Here is a 13,357-nt window from a genome sequence, read left to right as displayed (position 1 = left end):
GTGGCACTTTGATGCACTGAGAACACTGGAAGCTTCTGTGTGATTTCTGGTTTAAAGATTATTAATGTATGTCACTCACTAGTTTTCCTTTCACTGAGCTGATTTAGAGAATGACTTTCAGGATACAAAATATCTTAGGCATTCTTCAGATGCAGCAACAGGGAGTAGGGAAACCCGAAACTTCTTACAGACTTGGTCACCACTGTGTCACCTTCTGCCAGCTCTGTGACCTTGGGCAGAGTAGCTACCCCTTCTGCTGGAAGCCTGGGGTGCTAGTGAAGGAGACTGGCCCAGCCAACACAGACTGGGCAGCCCTGCGTTGCCATGCAGTGAATGTTGCATAAAACTGCTTGTCCTCTGCTGCCTTGTGTTTCTGGCCTACGTGGAATAAGAACATGATCAGAACTTAATGCTAACAGCGAGTAAAATTGCCAAGAGAAAACTGATTAGTGAAAACTCTTGGACACTTTTTATGATCCTTACAGTGATGAATGTAACTTATCAGCTGCCTGAAATTCTTCCGGAAACAAGGCAAGTCATACGTTTACAAAATGTGACATGGGAGTGATATCTCTTTCCCGAAGGCCCACATTGACTGAAATATGGCCATTAGCCGCATTACAGCGGATCTCCTTGTTGGTTTTCATCAAAGATACTGTTTCAGGAGTGTATGCATGTGGAAAAGTTCCTTTGTTAGAGTTCACAAACAAAATACAGATTATATCAAATTCTGCCAAGTGGTACATTGTGGAAGAAAGGAACATTCTTTTCTTATCTTGCTTTTGTAGATTGCAATGATTAAAGTGGCCGCCCCTCGGGCTGTCTGCAAAATTGTTGACCGGGCCATCCAAGTGTGTGGAGGTGCAGGTGTTTCCCAGGACTACCCTCTGGCTAACATGTGAGTAGATGTTGTTTACTTTGTGGGTGTTAATAACCACCCGTATTCGACCAGCTTGGAGTCATAAACCCACAGATGCCTTGCCGCTAATTGTTTAAGAAGAAAATAGAGATACCAATTTACTCTAAATTATCTTTGAAAGCTAAATAAAGTACTAGTCATAGGCAGATTTTCAGCCATGCAGGAGGTCAGCGCCCCACCCCCCACATTGTTGAAGGTTCAGCTGTAACGTTAGTGCTTTAGCACAGAGCTCTTATACTGACAATGGTCATCTCAGTTACGTGAACTTCCACGCTGGGGCTCCTGGGTAGAAGAAACAGCATGGGGGCTCACCCTGAACCTGGAAGGAGAGGACCAGGCAGAGACAGCCAAAGGGAGCCCAGGGCCAGGCGAGCCGTGGACTGGGTGCCTTATCCCTCCACTGCGAAGCCCGGCCCGTGTGCAGCAGCGTGTGGAGACCCTCTCACAGCGGGACCCCGGGTGCTGGTGGGAGTCAGGGAGGACTGCTCGCCTCCACTGCCACCTCCCTCCCCCTGGGGAAGTGCCCCTTTGCTTCCCCCATCAACTTTTAACCTGCAGCAAGAGCGAAACACATAGCACTACGTATTTTTAGTATACAAGTATTATATACTCAGAGTTCACAGCTTGTGGCTTACCTATAAGGTCTCTTAGTTCTAGCAATTTCTAGTAACCTACAGCAAACCAAGACTGAGACGAGCCCGCTGCACTGTGCCACTTGGAAGGGGCCTTTCAGAAGTCCTTGGGCTTCTTCACTGGATTTTCCCTGCGCTTTTTCATATCACTGCCTTGGCCAGATTTCCAACCTGAAGAGTTTGACTGACAATCAAAGTGACTATGTTAAGGTACCATGTTCCTCTGGTAATTTCTGCCATCCTGTTCTTTTTGTTTGCCCAGGTATGCCGTAACGCGCACTCTGCGCTTAGCAGATGGACCCGACGAAGTCCACCTCTCAGCCATTGCCAGACTGGAGCTGGAGGACCAGGCCAGAGGCCCGAGGGCCAGGATGTGAGGAGGCGACGCCCTGCGCCCCCGAGACGAGCGGCCGGGCTGCAGCACTGGGCTCACACAGCAGTTTGAGCACAGGGTTAACCACTCACTTTGGGGGAAGATTTGAGCATCTGTTTGATCAGTGGGTTTTAATTAAGTTACATAAGAAATTCTAGAGCTGCTGTCATTCGCTCTAATACCTAAGTGCTTAGCATTTAGTTTTTAAACACTCAACTAGTAAAGAGATAATGAAGCAAATTAGAGAGCTAAAGCATAAAAAGCTTTTACTTTTTGAATGTCATGAATTGTTCCTTAAACATTAAAGGAATATTTACCCATTACTTTGTAAAAACTAGAGTGGAGCTCCATAACACTCGCTTGGGGCCTGGTTTAATGCTTTGCAGTGATGCTCGCATCGGAGGAAGAGGCATGATTGATGGGTTGTTTTACAACTCATGCTCTTAGAAGCGTCTTCATGACTCAGCCGGAAGCATTTACACATGAAATCTGATGCGGTTTAAAGTTCACTAGAAAATGTGGCGTATTATGAGAGAGCGTATTTGAGAAGAATTTAATTCCTTAGAATATGTTGATGAGAGAGTGGACAATGTAAGCAACAAGGAAGTTCTTTAACTTTGAGGTCACACACGGTCCGCCCCAGTGCTGTCTCCCAGTGACCCCACTGTGTGGAGAGCGGATGCCCACCAGCCGCCTGTGACTCTTGGGCTTGGGGCTGGGTAGTGCATCTGAGGAAGTGAGGGTTTTATTTTTTTTTTAAATGTTGATTTAAATTGATTCTCAACTCAGTAACTGGAAAGCTTTTAAGTATGCTTGGAATAACTTGGGTATGTGAATTGTCTTTTTCAGATGTCAATTTTATGAAATCTAAATACAGAGCAAGTATTTTGAATGAAAATTTAGCATTAAGAACTAGAGTGTAAAAGACACCAAATTTTGAAGACTTAGTATTAAAAAAATATTTTTATTAACATTTACTTTAATGATACATTTAAATATTGATTACATGTTGAAATGGTAAAATTTGGATACACTGAATTAAATAAAATATTTTTAAATTAATTTTACCTCTTGTTACCTTTTCAGTGTGGGAGCCATTGGAATAGTAACTGGTAAATTTTTAAATTTCAAATGAAAGTAATTTTATTTCTAAAAACTATAAAACTGTTTTATTAGAAAGCTTACATATCACATGAGTTTACTGATGTCTCGAGATTATTTCAGTCATCATTTAAACATCTTGGAGTGGGGGTGGGGGGCAGACCGTTGTCAGAGACTTGGATTCCGCCCCCTACTGTGTCACAGGGACTTCCGAAGCATTTGCCTTTGAGCCTTAACCTCTCGGCCCCCCATTTCTATTTCTGCACGTCCGAATGAACGTTAAACCCCGAGGACCCTTCCCTGTTGAGGGTTTGTGTGACAATCACTGAAGCCGCAGAGATGCACCTCGGCATCTGTGCAGCACAGTGAGGTGCTGTGGGGTAGCCTCACCGAACGGGGTAAAGCCTTAACCCAAACTATTTCACCCTCTTGCTGGTTTCAAAAGTTGAGACCTGGAAGAAATCAGGATTGTTTCCGAACAATTAGAATTAAAGATTACAACTGGTACTTATAATTTTGTGATAATTATTTCCTCTGTCTTTGAGGAAAACTGGCTAAATTGGTGGTTAACTTGTTTCAAATTAGTCTATTTTTTTCTATGTCGTGTACACACCTGTCCCTCAGGCAAGTTACTCCATGTGATCCACACTCACTTCTCTCCTCTGCCCTTCAGTTTATTCAGATAAAATCTTATAAAGAACAGTAAGGTTTGGTTTGAAAGGGAAAATTCCAGTCTTCATAACATTCGATCAAGGGACCCTTTGCCTCCATTACCGTGACTGAGTGTAAGCCTGGGAGCTTCAGAGCCATTTCCCGGGGCTCCTCGGGCTGCCACCAGGTGTCGCTGTGCAGCAGCCCTCCTGGGGCCGGCCCTCAGCGAGGTTCAGCGTGCATTGGAAACCTGTAGCTTTAAAGTAGGAAGTTGTTCTTTATGGCACCCACAGGTGGGAAGGAGAGAACTCACCAGCCTGCACTTCACCGTCCAAGATTTGTGTGTGGTTGACAGCAGGGGAAGGGGCCTCGTGAGTGCCCCACAGGGAAGTTACCGGAAGGCTCTACGCTAAGCGGTCACGGTCACGGAAGGCCTGGTAGTGCCTGTCCAGGGATCTCTCTGGTATTTGAGGCTGCTGACATTTTAACTTTGGGAACACACAACAGAAAGCTCAGCTGATCATGGAGGAGCTGATTTCCTCATCACTCTGGTTACTTACAAAGGTTTCCCAAGGTCCACATCGCCCCAGCTCTTCCCACAACTGTGGCCTATTCACATGTCACAGGCCTGCTCCTATTTCACCCAGGAGAACTGAAGTGGGTGAAAAGCAGCATTTAGGTCCTTTAATAGGTTGCATAAAGCTTGCAGAAAAACATTTTCTCATTGTTCTTTAATTAAGCTACTATAGTTTCTAGGAAGTTCAGAAGGAAGGAACTTCTTACCCAGGCTTCTAAGGGCATTAAATCAGTGGAGGTCTTAATAAAGGATTTTAAAAAGTAAAATGTATTGAAGCAAATGTCTTCCGAGAACAAATGCCCTCTTCAGTCAAGCCAGGTAGCAGGGGCCCAGCTTCACTCTTTCACTGACACTTGATGGTCCTGGCCCCAGGAGTAAAGGGGTCTGGACCAATCAGAAAAGACCTACCCTGAGATTTCCAGAAGCCTGATCCAAAGTCACCTTATCAAAGGGTCCTTTCTTGACTCCTTCTTCTAAATGGGCACAGCATGCTTTGCCATTCTCCACCTGTTTATCTGCCATTCTTTCTTCATAGCACTAATCTCTTACCTACTTGTTTGTGGTCTGTCTTCTTGCTAGAGTGCCTCCTTTAGGCACTCAGTAAAAGTACAAATGAATGGCAACTTGCAGGCCCACCCAAGCCTTTCCAGTTGCTTCTCCAAGCAAACAGACTATCTTGGCTCATGCTGGAAACTTTCCTAAAATCTCTCAAAGATCCACAGACCCCAAACAAGCAGCATTTGGCCTGAGTGTGGCCATGCCTTTGCGAAGTGGCCCAGGCCTGGCACTAGCAGCAGCCAGCCTTGGTTCACAGCTTGGCCTCTCCTGGGCACCTCCAAGCCCAGCACAAGCAGCAGCCATCTGCAGATCACTTTGCAGCTCACGGTGGGTGGCCTATGCAGGGCACAGGCTGTGGCTACCATAGGCTTGCACCTCCTGGGACAACCAAAAGCCAGCGCAACAGTGGACCACTTTAGACAATGCCAGAGCATCACCCAATCACCTCGATGAATGACACACTCAAGGCCAGCACTCACTGGGCACCAGAGTCCTGTGGAAGCGAGTCCTCTCCATGGGGTCAGTTCCTGCATAGCAGCTGCTCCACTGTGGTGCAACTAGTCCTCTCAGCTGATTGGTCTGGGGTAAATCCTTCCCACTGATAGGCCAACAATAATCAAGGCTCAACTACTACAACAGGGTGCATACCTGGAGTAGGCAGCTCAGGTGACCAGGAAGGCTGTGCCATGGAGCCCTACGTGACACCTACTACAGCAGGCCACTCTACTGAGACTGGGAGATACAGCAGCTCTACCTAATACACAGAAATGAACACAGAGGCTACCAAAATGAGGAACAAAGAAAGCATGTCCCAAAGAAAAAAACAGAACTCCAGAAAAAAAAACTATATAAAATGGAGAGAAGCAATCTACCTGATTGATCTATTGATGCAGGGCTCAAAACATTGGTTATAAGAATGCTCAATGAACTTAGGGGAAGAGCAGATGAACTTAGTAGAAACTTCCAAAAAGAGTTAGGGCACATAAAAATGTTGACAGAGAACATAAAGAACCAGTCAGAAATTATGAATAAAATAAATGAAATGAAGAATACATAGGGAATCAACAGTAGAGTAGATGAAACAGAGGGTCAAATCAGCTATTTGGAAGATAAGCAGAAAAATACCCAGTCAGAACAGAAGGAAAAAAAAATCAAAAAAATTGAGGATAGTTTAAGGAAACTCTGGGACAACATCAAGCACACCAACATTCACATCATGGAGATGCCAAAAGGAGAAGAGAGAGAGCAAGAAATTGAAAACCTATTTTTAAAAATGACGACAGAAAATTTCCCTAACCTGGTGAAAGAAATAGACATGCAAGTCCAGGAAGCACAGAGAGTCCCAAACAAGATGGATATAAAGAGGCCCACTCCAAGACACATCATAATTAAAATGCCAAAGATTAAAGACAGAGAATCAAAAGCAGCACAAGGAAAGCAGATGGTTACCCACAAGGGAGCTCCCATAAGTCTGTCAGCAGATTTCTCAATAGACACTTTGCAGCCAGGAGACATTGGCACGAAATTCTCAAAGTGATGAAAAGCAAGGACCTACTACCAAGATTACTCTACTCAGCAAACTATCATTTAGAATCAAAGGACAGATACAGAACTTCCCAGACAAGAAAAAGTTAAAAGAGCTCATCAGCACCAAACCAGTATTACAAGACACATTAAAGGGTCTTCTTTAAGAAGAACAAGAAAGATAAAAATATAAATAAATGGCAATAAATACATATCTATCAATAATTACTGTAAACGCAAATGGATTAAATGTTCCCATCGAAAAACAGAGGCTGGCTGAATGGATAACCATGCAAGACCATAACAGGCTGTTAAGAAGAGACTTTGGATGTGAGACAGACACATAGACTGAAGGGAAAGGGAGGGAAAAAGATATTTCAGGAAAATGGAAATGAAAACAAAAGCTGGGGTAGCAATACTTACACCAGACAAAACAGACTTTAAAACAAAGGCTATATATAATGAGACAAATAAGGGCCCAGCAAGTCCACTTCTGGACATTTATCTGAAGAAACCCAAAACACTAAATCAAAAAAACATAAGCATCCATATTTTCATTGCACCATTATTTACAATAGCTGAGATACAGAAGCAATACAAGTGTCTATCAATAGATGAATGGATAAAGAAAAACTGGAGCATATATAGAATGAAATATGGCTTAGTCATTAAAAAAATAATGAAATCTTGCTGCCTGCAACAACATGGATGGACCTAGAGGGTGTTGTGCTGAGTGAAGGAAGTCAGTCTGAGACAAATAACGTATGATTTCATTTATACAGAGTTGAGCAAAAGTAAGTTTCCAGTTGTGAGAATGTGAGAAACAGAATTTATTCTTGTACTATTCCTTAATTATTGTACTATTTTCCATACAAACAATTGTAAACCTACTTTAGCCCACCCCTGTATGTGGAATCTAAACAACAAAATAAATGAATAAACAGACCAGAAACAGACTTAAAGATACAGAAAACATTATGATGGTTACCAGATGGGAGGATGGGTGGAAAAGGTGAGGGGATTAAGAAGTATAAGTTGACCCCAGCTGGTGTGGCTCAGTGGACTGAGCACTGGCCTGTGAACCAAAGGTTCGCCAGTTCGATTCCCAGGCAGGAAACATGCCTGGGTTGCGGGCAAGGTCCCCAGTAGGGGGTGTTCAAGAGGCAAACACACATTGATGTTTCCCTTTCTCCTTCCTTCCCCTCTCTAAAAATAAATAAATAAAATCTTTTTTAAAAAGATGTACAAGTTGTTAGTTAGAGAATAGTCACAGGGATGTAAAATACAGTATATGGAATATAGTCAATAATACTGTGGTAGCTACAGATGATGTCAGATGGGTACTGGATTTACCGGGGTAATCACTTCGTAAGTTATATGAATGAATAATCACCGGATTGTATACCTGAAACATAATATTGTATGTCAACTGTAATTGAAAAGTAAAAGAAAACATTTTTTTGAAGTATGAATGAACAAATGATGAGCATGGACCCTCTCCCGACCCCTGACTTGCAATCGGCCAGAGGACAACACATTTATTTCCAGGTCTGCAGTGAGAGCAGAGCAGAAAGCCTGCACCGGGGGCCCTGCACACAAAGGTTGGACAGCAGACCCAGAATGGGGCACAGGCAGCTGCAGAAAAGGGGGCTGAGACAGGACATTGGTCCCCTAGCCGTGGCAGGGCGCACAACAGTTCAGGCAATTCAGCTGATGAAACAAGATCTTTAATGAGTATTTAACGATCCAGGGCAATGCACACCTACTTTTCAAAATTCTGCTGCTGCCATCAGCTCTAGGTCCGGAGGGAAGTCAGGAAAGCTCAGAAAAACAAAACTATCTTGTGTGACTGTTAGAATTTTCCAATTTCCCGAAAAAACAGGATTCTGGGAACAGCCTTCACTTAATTTAAGGCAGCCAAAGGATATTTAGGGTTTAGGATCCAGCCACAGTATTTTCATTTCTCTTTTTTTTTTCAGTGTCTGATTGTGATGATGTGTTTATCATGAAAACCCACAAACATTCTCACGTAAGACTGTGGTTGTTACAAGCCCTGTGAAACAAGGGCTTCTCTCTGCCTCTTGTTGGCCCAGAAGTGTGTGAACAAAGGGTGATGACCCTGGAGTGGGGCCCCTCCCCCAGGACACCCGAGGGGAGTATCGCTCCAATGCAGGACGGCCGGTGGACTGGGACGGGGCCTCCAGAAGGCAGTCTACCAGCACTGCAGTGCCGCCGCCAGGTGACGGCTAACACCCTCCCTAAACGGGAGTGGAGGGAGATGGTGCTGCCTCCTCTCCCCACCCCCTCACCTCTTGGGCTCCCATTTCTACATCCTGGTTCCTTACTCTCTCCACACCAGCCACATGGGCCTTCTGCTGTTCCTCCAATACCCCAGATCTTTTTAAAAAATGAGAGAGAATTGTTTATTGTTTCCTGGTAAAGTAGGACACGCTTATGGGAAAAGTCTACGCAAAAAGAGCCTTCCTGGATTTCCTCACTTACCTCAGCAGGCTGGGACTCTCGATTCAAACTTTCCTCCCTGTGTGGACCAGAAAGCTCTCCACCGACTCCTGGGAAATTAGGCTACTCTCATTTTACTTTTCTTTTCTCATGCACACAAGTGTTCAAATCAAAACCCAACTGTTAACAAGAGATCTGTCCATAGGCACGCATGCCCCGTGGACTGGGCCAGACAAACAAAAGTGGGCCTCAAGCCCACACCTGGCAATCAGGTGGGGATTCCTGACTAGGGACTGAAGAAGTCTGAGCTCCTGGTCAGCTGGCTGAAAACACACACTGTCTCCAGCGAGAGCTGAGTCCCTCCTAAACAAGCAGGGTTTTGGGCTCTGGCTGGTGTGGCTCAGTGGACTGAGTATCCACCTGTGAACCAAAGGGTCACTGGTTCGATTCCCAGTCAGGGCGCGTGCCTGGGTTGCAGGCCAGGTTGCCCAGTGTGGGGTGTGCGAAAGGCAACCACACATGAATGCTAACCACACATGAATGCTAACCACACATGAATGTTTCTCTCCTTTCTCTCCCTCCCTTCCCCTCTAAAATAAATAAAACAACAACAACAACAAAGTGGGTTTTTGGTATAATAGGGCAGCTCTCTTGGCCACAGACAGGTGTTATCTGGCCTAGAAGGTCCGTAACTTCATCTCCAAATCTGCCTGAGACCCCTTAAACGGACAAGGAGGAAAACAAATCCTGTCAAAATGTTCTGAAATGGCATACCAAATTGTACAAGACTGAGGCTGTCATAAAGGCAGCAGTCTCACCAAGGCCACACAGAGCTCTGGCCCAGCATCCTCCCACCCCATCCTTCAGGACCGCCCAGTCCTGCCTACTGCTCCTCAGAGGCCACTGCCAGCCCCCAGAAGCCTTGAGTTAGGCTTCAGCCTCACACGTCAGTGGTGGCCTAAATTAACAAACTTCCTAACAACTTTAAGGCCAAGGTCCTAGTTTAGGGTCTTTGCACTTGCTTTTCTGCTTGCCTAGAGAGTCCTCTCCCCACCCCACATTCCCAAGGCTTGCTCCTTTCCTGAAAAACAACATTCTAGGTGTTCCTTCTGGGATCAGCCCATCTAAATTTCAAACACACATACCCACACTCCTTATCCCCTTCCCTGGTTTGGTCGTCGTCTTAGAACTTTCACCATGTAACATACTTTTCCTTTGTACCTGGCTGACTTAACCCCTTCCTCCACTAAAAAGTACCTTTAGCAGGGAAACGCTTCTGTCTGTTTTGCTCACTTCTATATCCTTAGTGTCTAGGATGATGCCTAGAACATGCATAATCAAGGTCCTCAGTAAACGTGTGTTGGAGGCAGGAACGCAACGCCTCCAGCTGGAGGACAGGGGTCCCGGGGAGTTTGCTTAACATCCACCTCAGTAGTACAGGGTGGGGGGGGGGGTTCAAATACATGGTGGTGGAAGATTTGACTTTGGGTGGTGGGCACACAATGCAATATGCAGAGGATGTATCACAGAAATGGACACCTAAAACTCTTAGAATCTTACTAACCGGTATCACCCCAATAAATTTGACTTTTAAAAAAGCAGTATGGTAGCACAGGCTTCTGTGTACTCACTGTGTACTCACTGGTCATGCAGATGCTTCAAGGAAGACCTACAGCTGTGCTTCTCATCCCAGGCTGAGCATCGGCATCCCAGGGAGCCTGGTCCAGACTCAGCAGCCCTGGCCCCAAGCCCGGCCCCAGCGTTGTGACTTCGGTGGTAGTAAGATGTACCAGAGATTCTGGTGAAACTGGGGCCAGGGGAACAGACTCACTTCCTGCCAAATTCTCACTGTGTCTAGCAGGACGTTTGCCTGCAAACACCAGGAAGAGACTGGCTCCCGTGAGCCAAAGGGATTCCATGAGGCGGGCGGAGGTGGAAGACCAAGGTGGTGCGCAGGACCTCGCCAAGACACGGGTGGGCAGAGGGAGCCCTGCAGTGGCTCGCCTCCCTCTGACCTGCCCCTGCTCCCCTGTCCTCGCCCCGTTTGCTCTGGCTTGGAGGAGCCTCAGGTTGGCCAAACTCAGGTTCCAGGTCCCCTCTCGCCTGTCCTGGAACAGGACTCGAGGAGGGAAATATAATGCAAGTCACATGGGGGATTTAAAGTTTTCCAGTGCCGCATTTTAAAAAGTAAGAAGAAGCATGTGGAATTCATTTTAACAATATATTTTATTTAACCTAATATAGTCAAATATTATCATTGCAACATGTAATCCATTAATAATGATCAGTAAGATATTTCATACTTTCCCCTCCAAATCCAGGTTACATTTAAAACATATCTTAATTTGGAAGCTGAATTTTCCATGGAAATACTAGAACTGTAAGAAGTTAACTTACGTAGAGTTCATAAACTTAATGAAAAAGTAGATGAACTTACTCAAATTCTTAAACATTTTCAAAAACTGAATTGAACATCAGTTTTTAAGTGTAAGTAAGTTAAATTAAAATTTCAGTTCCTTAGATACATTTCACACACTCAGCAGTCACTGCGTGGCCAGTGGCTACCATACAGGACTGCAGAGCCCCGCCACTCAGCTCCTGCCGTTTGAGGGGTCACCTGAGGGGTAACCAGGGCACCTTCCCACCAAATCACACTCTGTGGGGGGAGGACTTGGGGCGTTAACAGCAATGGAGAACGGATGCCAAGCAGCCAAAAACAACCGTCACTACGGCGACTAAGGGAGGACAGTGATTTTCCATCTTTCATGTTTTAGTCTGGGGAAGGAGAAAGTTATCTCCAGTGCATTTCTGTGTGTGTGTGTGTGTGTGTGTGTGTGTGTGTGTATAAACTCCTCAGCACGGCAAGGGATTACTGCTGAGATTCCTAGTGACCAAGGTCCATGCTCCCAGCATCACTGAAGATCACCTGGGGGAGGAGTGGTGTTTGCTCAGGGTGGCTGGGGTTTGCAGGCAGCAACAAAGTGCTGTCTCCAACACGCAGGAACCCAAGAGTTTACGCTCAGGCTCTTAAGGCTGTGCCGCTGATTTGTTAGCTCAGTTTGGTGGGAATTAATAACAATCTTGTCATGGCAAAAGGAAACATTTTTTATAAAATTCAAAACTGGGATCATCCACTACTCTCTCCCACATTCTCTGCAAAGTTGTTTGGGATGAAGTCTTTGGCTTCGGGGGAAATTGTCCCCAAATGGCTTACTTGCTGAATTTCATCCTGTTTACTTCTTCAGAACGCCTGTCTCTGTCTCCAAGATGCTAAATGAACTCCCCAGTATCAGGGACTAAGCTCTGAATCAGCATGGAGGGATCGCCCCCTCGAACGCACTGCCAGTCCGTTCTGCACCTAGAAGGGTAAGCGCCCCTCCTCTGCAGTGCTAACCAGCAAGCGGGCTTCCTTCCCACTGCCTGTGCTCCCAGGTGGTCCAGGCTGCAGCTCTGCAGGCAGCACAGACCTGCTGATCCTGGAGGTCTCCCCTCCCCCTGTGACTGGAGTTAGTTTTAGATACAAATCCAGTGGAAACCCTTTTGCAACTAGTCTCTTTCAAACCCTGCAAAACTGCTGGACAGAGTATATAATTTGACAGGCAAACAAACCCACAAAACATTGTGATTCTCACATGCTATGCTAGTGATTTTTTGTTCTATTTTTAACTTTACTTTTGCTGGCAAAGCTCGAGACAAAAACCATCCAGAAGCAGCAGAAACAGCCACTCACAGAAGGGCTAATATTTTGCCAGAAATGGAGCATGAATGCTGAAAGACTTAGCATATTCCTTCCTATTTGGTGTTAGCTTCGTTGCCTCATGATTCTTCAAAGTACATTCAGATCAAAAGGATTGCTCCCTGACATTTTTTTTTAAGATTTTATTTATTTACTTCTAGAGAGGGAAAGGAGGGAGAGAGAGGGAGAGAGGGAGAGAGGGAGAGAGGGAGAGAGGGAGAGAGGGAGAGAGGGAGAGAGGGAGAGAGAGAGAGAGAGAGAGAGAGAGAGACACACACACACACACACACATCAATGTGCGGTTGCTGGGGGTTATGGCCTGCAACCCAGGGATGTACCCTGGCTGGGAATCTAATCTGTGACAACTTGGTTTGCAGCCCACACTCAATACACTGAGCTATGCCAGCCAGGGCTCTCCCTGGCATTCTAGTTGGAGCGAGGCAGCAGCAGACCGACAGAACTGAGGGAACACCAGGCTGACAGCACCACTGAGAGGGGGGACCTGGGCGGTCCTGGGCAGAAGGGTGTCCCGACCAGTGAGATACTCGGGTTGTCCTTACCCTTGAGGGTATTTCCTCCAGCCGCCAGTGCAACAGAAAACCCCACCTGTTTGTGCTGGATGGAGCCCAATTTTTATCAGACTCACAACCTTGAGATAAATAAACTGGTACTTACACAGGAAAATCATGGGAAATATTCTGAAAATTTTTTGTTAAGATCACATTTCCACAGTAGAAACTTGGGCACTGTGCCAGATGAGTCTGAAACAACTTCAACGGAAGAACCTAGAAGCAGGAAGCAAGATAGTATAATGGTGGGATATCTT

The 13,357-nt window shown here is 45.6% G+C and overlaps 2 protein-coding genes across 3 annotated transcripts in view; one reads left to right on the top strand and one right to left on the bottom strand.

The window, feature by feature from the left end:
• ACAD11 (acyl-CoA dehydrogenase family member 11) overlaps positions 1-3,524 on the top strand; it is a 72,061-nt gene extending 68,537 nt beyond the window's left edge. For both annotated transcript variants that reach the window (XM_045857460.1, XM_045857459.1), the window contains 2 exons: positions 789-898; positions 1,814-3,524. In XM_045857460.1, the coding sequence (XP_045713416.1) occupies positions 789-898; positions 1,814-1,928 (225 nt within the window). In that variant the 3' untranslated portion in view covers positions 1,929-3,524. The remainder of the gene's footprint in view (positions 1-788; positions 899-1,813) is intronic.
• The window catches only part of ACKR4 (atypical chemokine receptor 4), a 36,357-nt gene extending 25,868 nt beyond the window's left edge, over positions 1-10,489 (bottom strand). Inside the window, exon 1 of the mRNA XM_045857461.1 lies at positions 10,438-10,489. The gene's annotated coding sequence lies outside the window, so the exon portion shown is untranslated. The remainder of the gene's footprint in view (positions 1-10,437) is intronic.
• Between the last annotated feature and the right edge of the window lie 2,868 nt (positions 10,490-13,357).

Source organism: Phyllostomus hastatus, unplaced genomic scaffold (assembly GCF_019186645.2).
Source record: "Phyllostomus hastatus isolate PE091 unplaced genomic scaffold, TTU_PhHast_1.1 phas_scaffold_129, whole genome shotgun sequence".
Taxonomy (NCBI): domain Eukaryota; kingdom Metazoa; phylum Chordata; class Mammalia; order Chiroptera; family Phyllostomidae; genus Phyllostomus; species Phyllostomus hastatus.
This window is presented reverse-complemented; position numbering and strand designations above follow the sequence as displayed.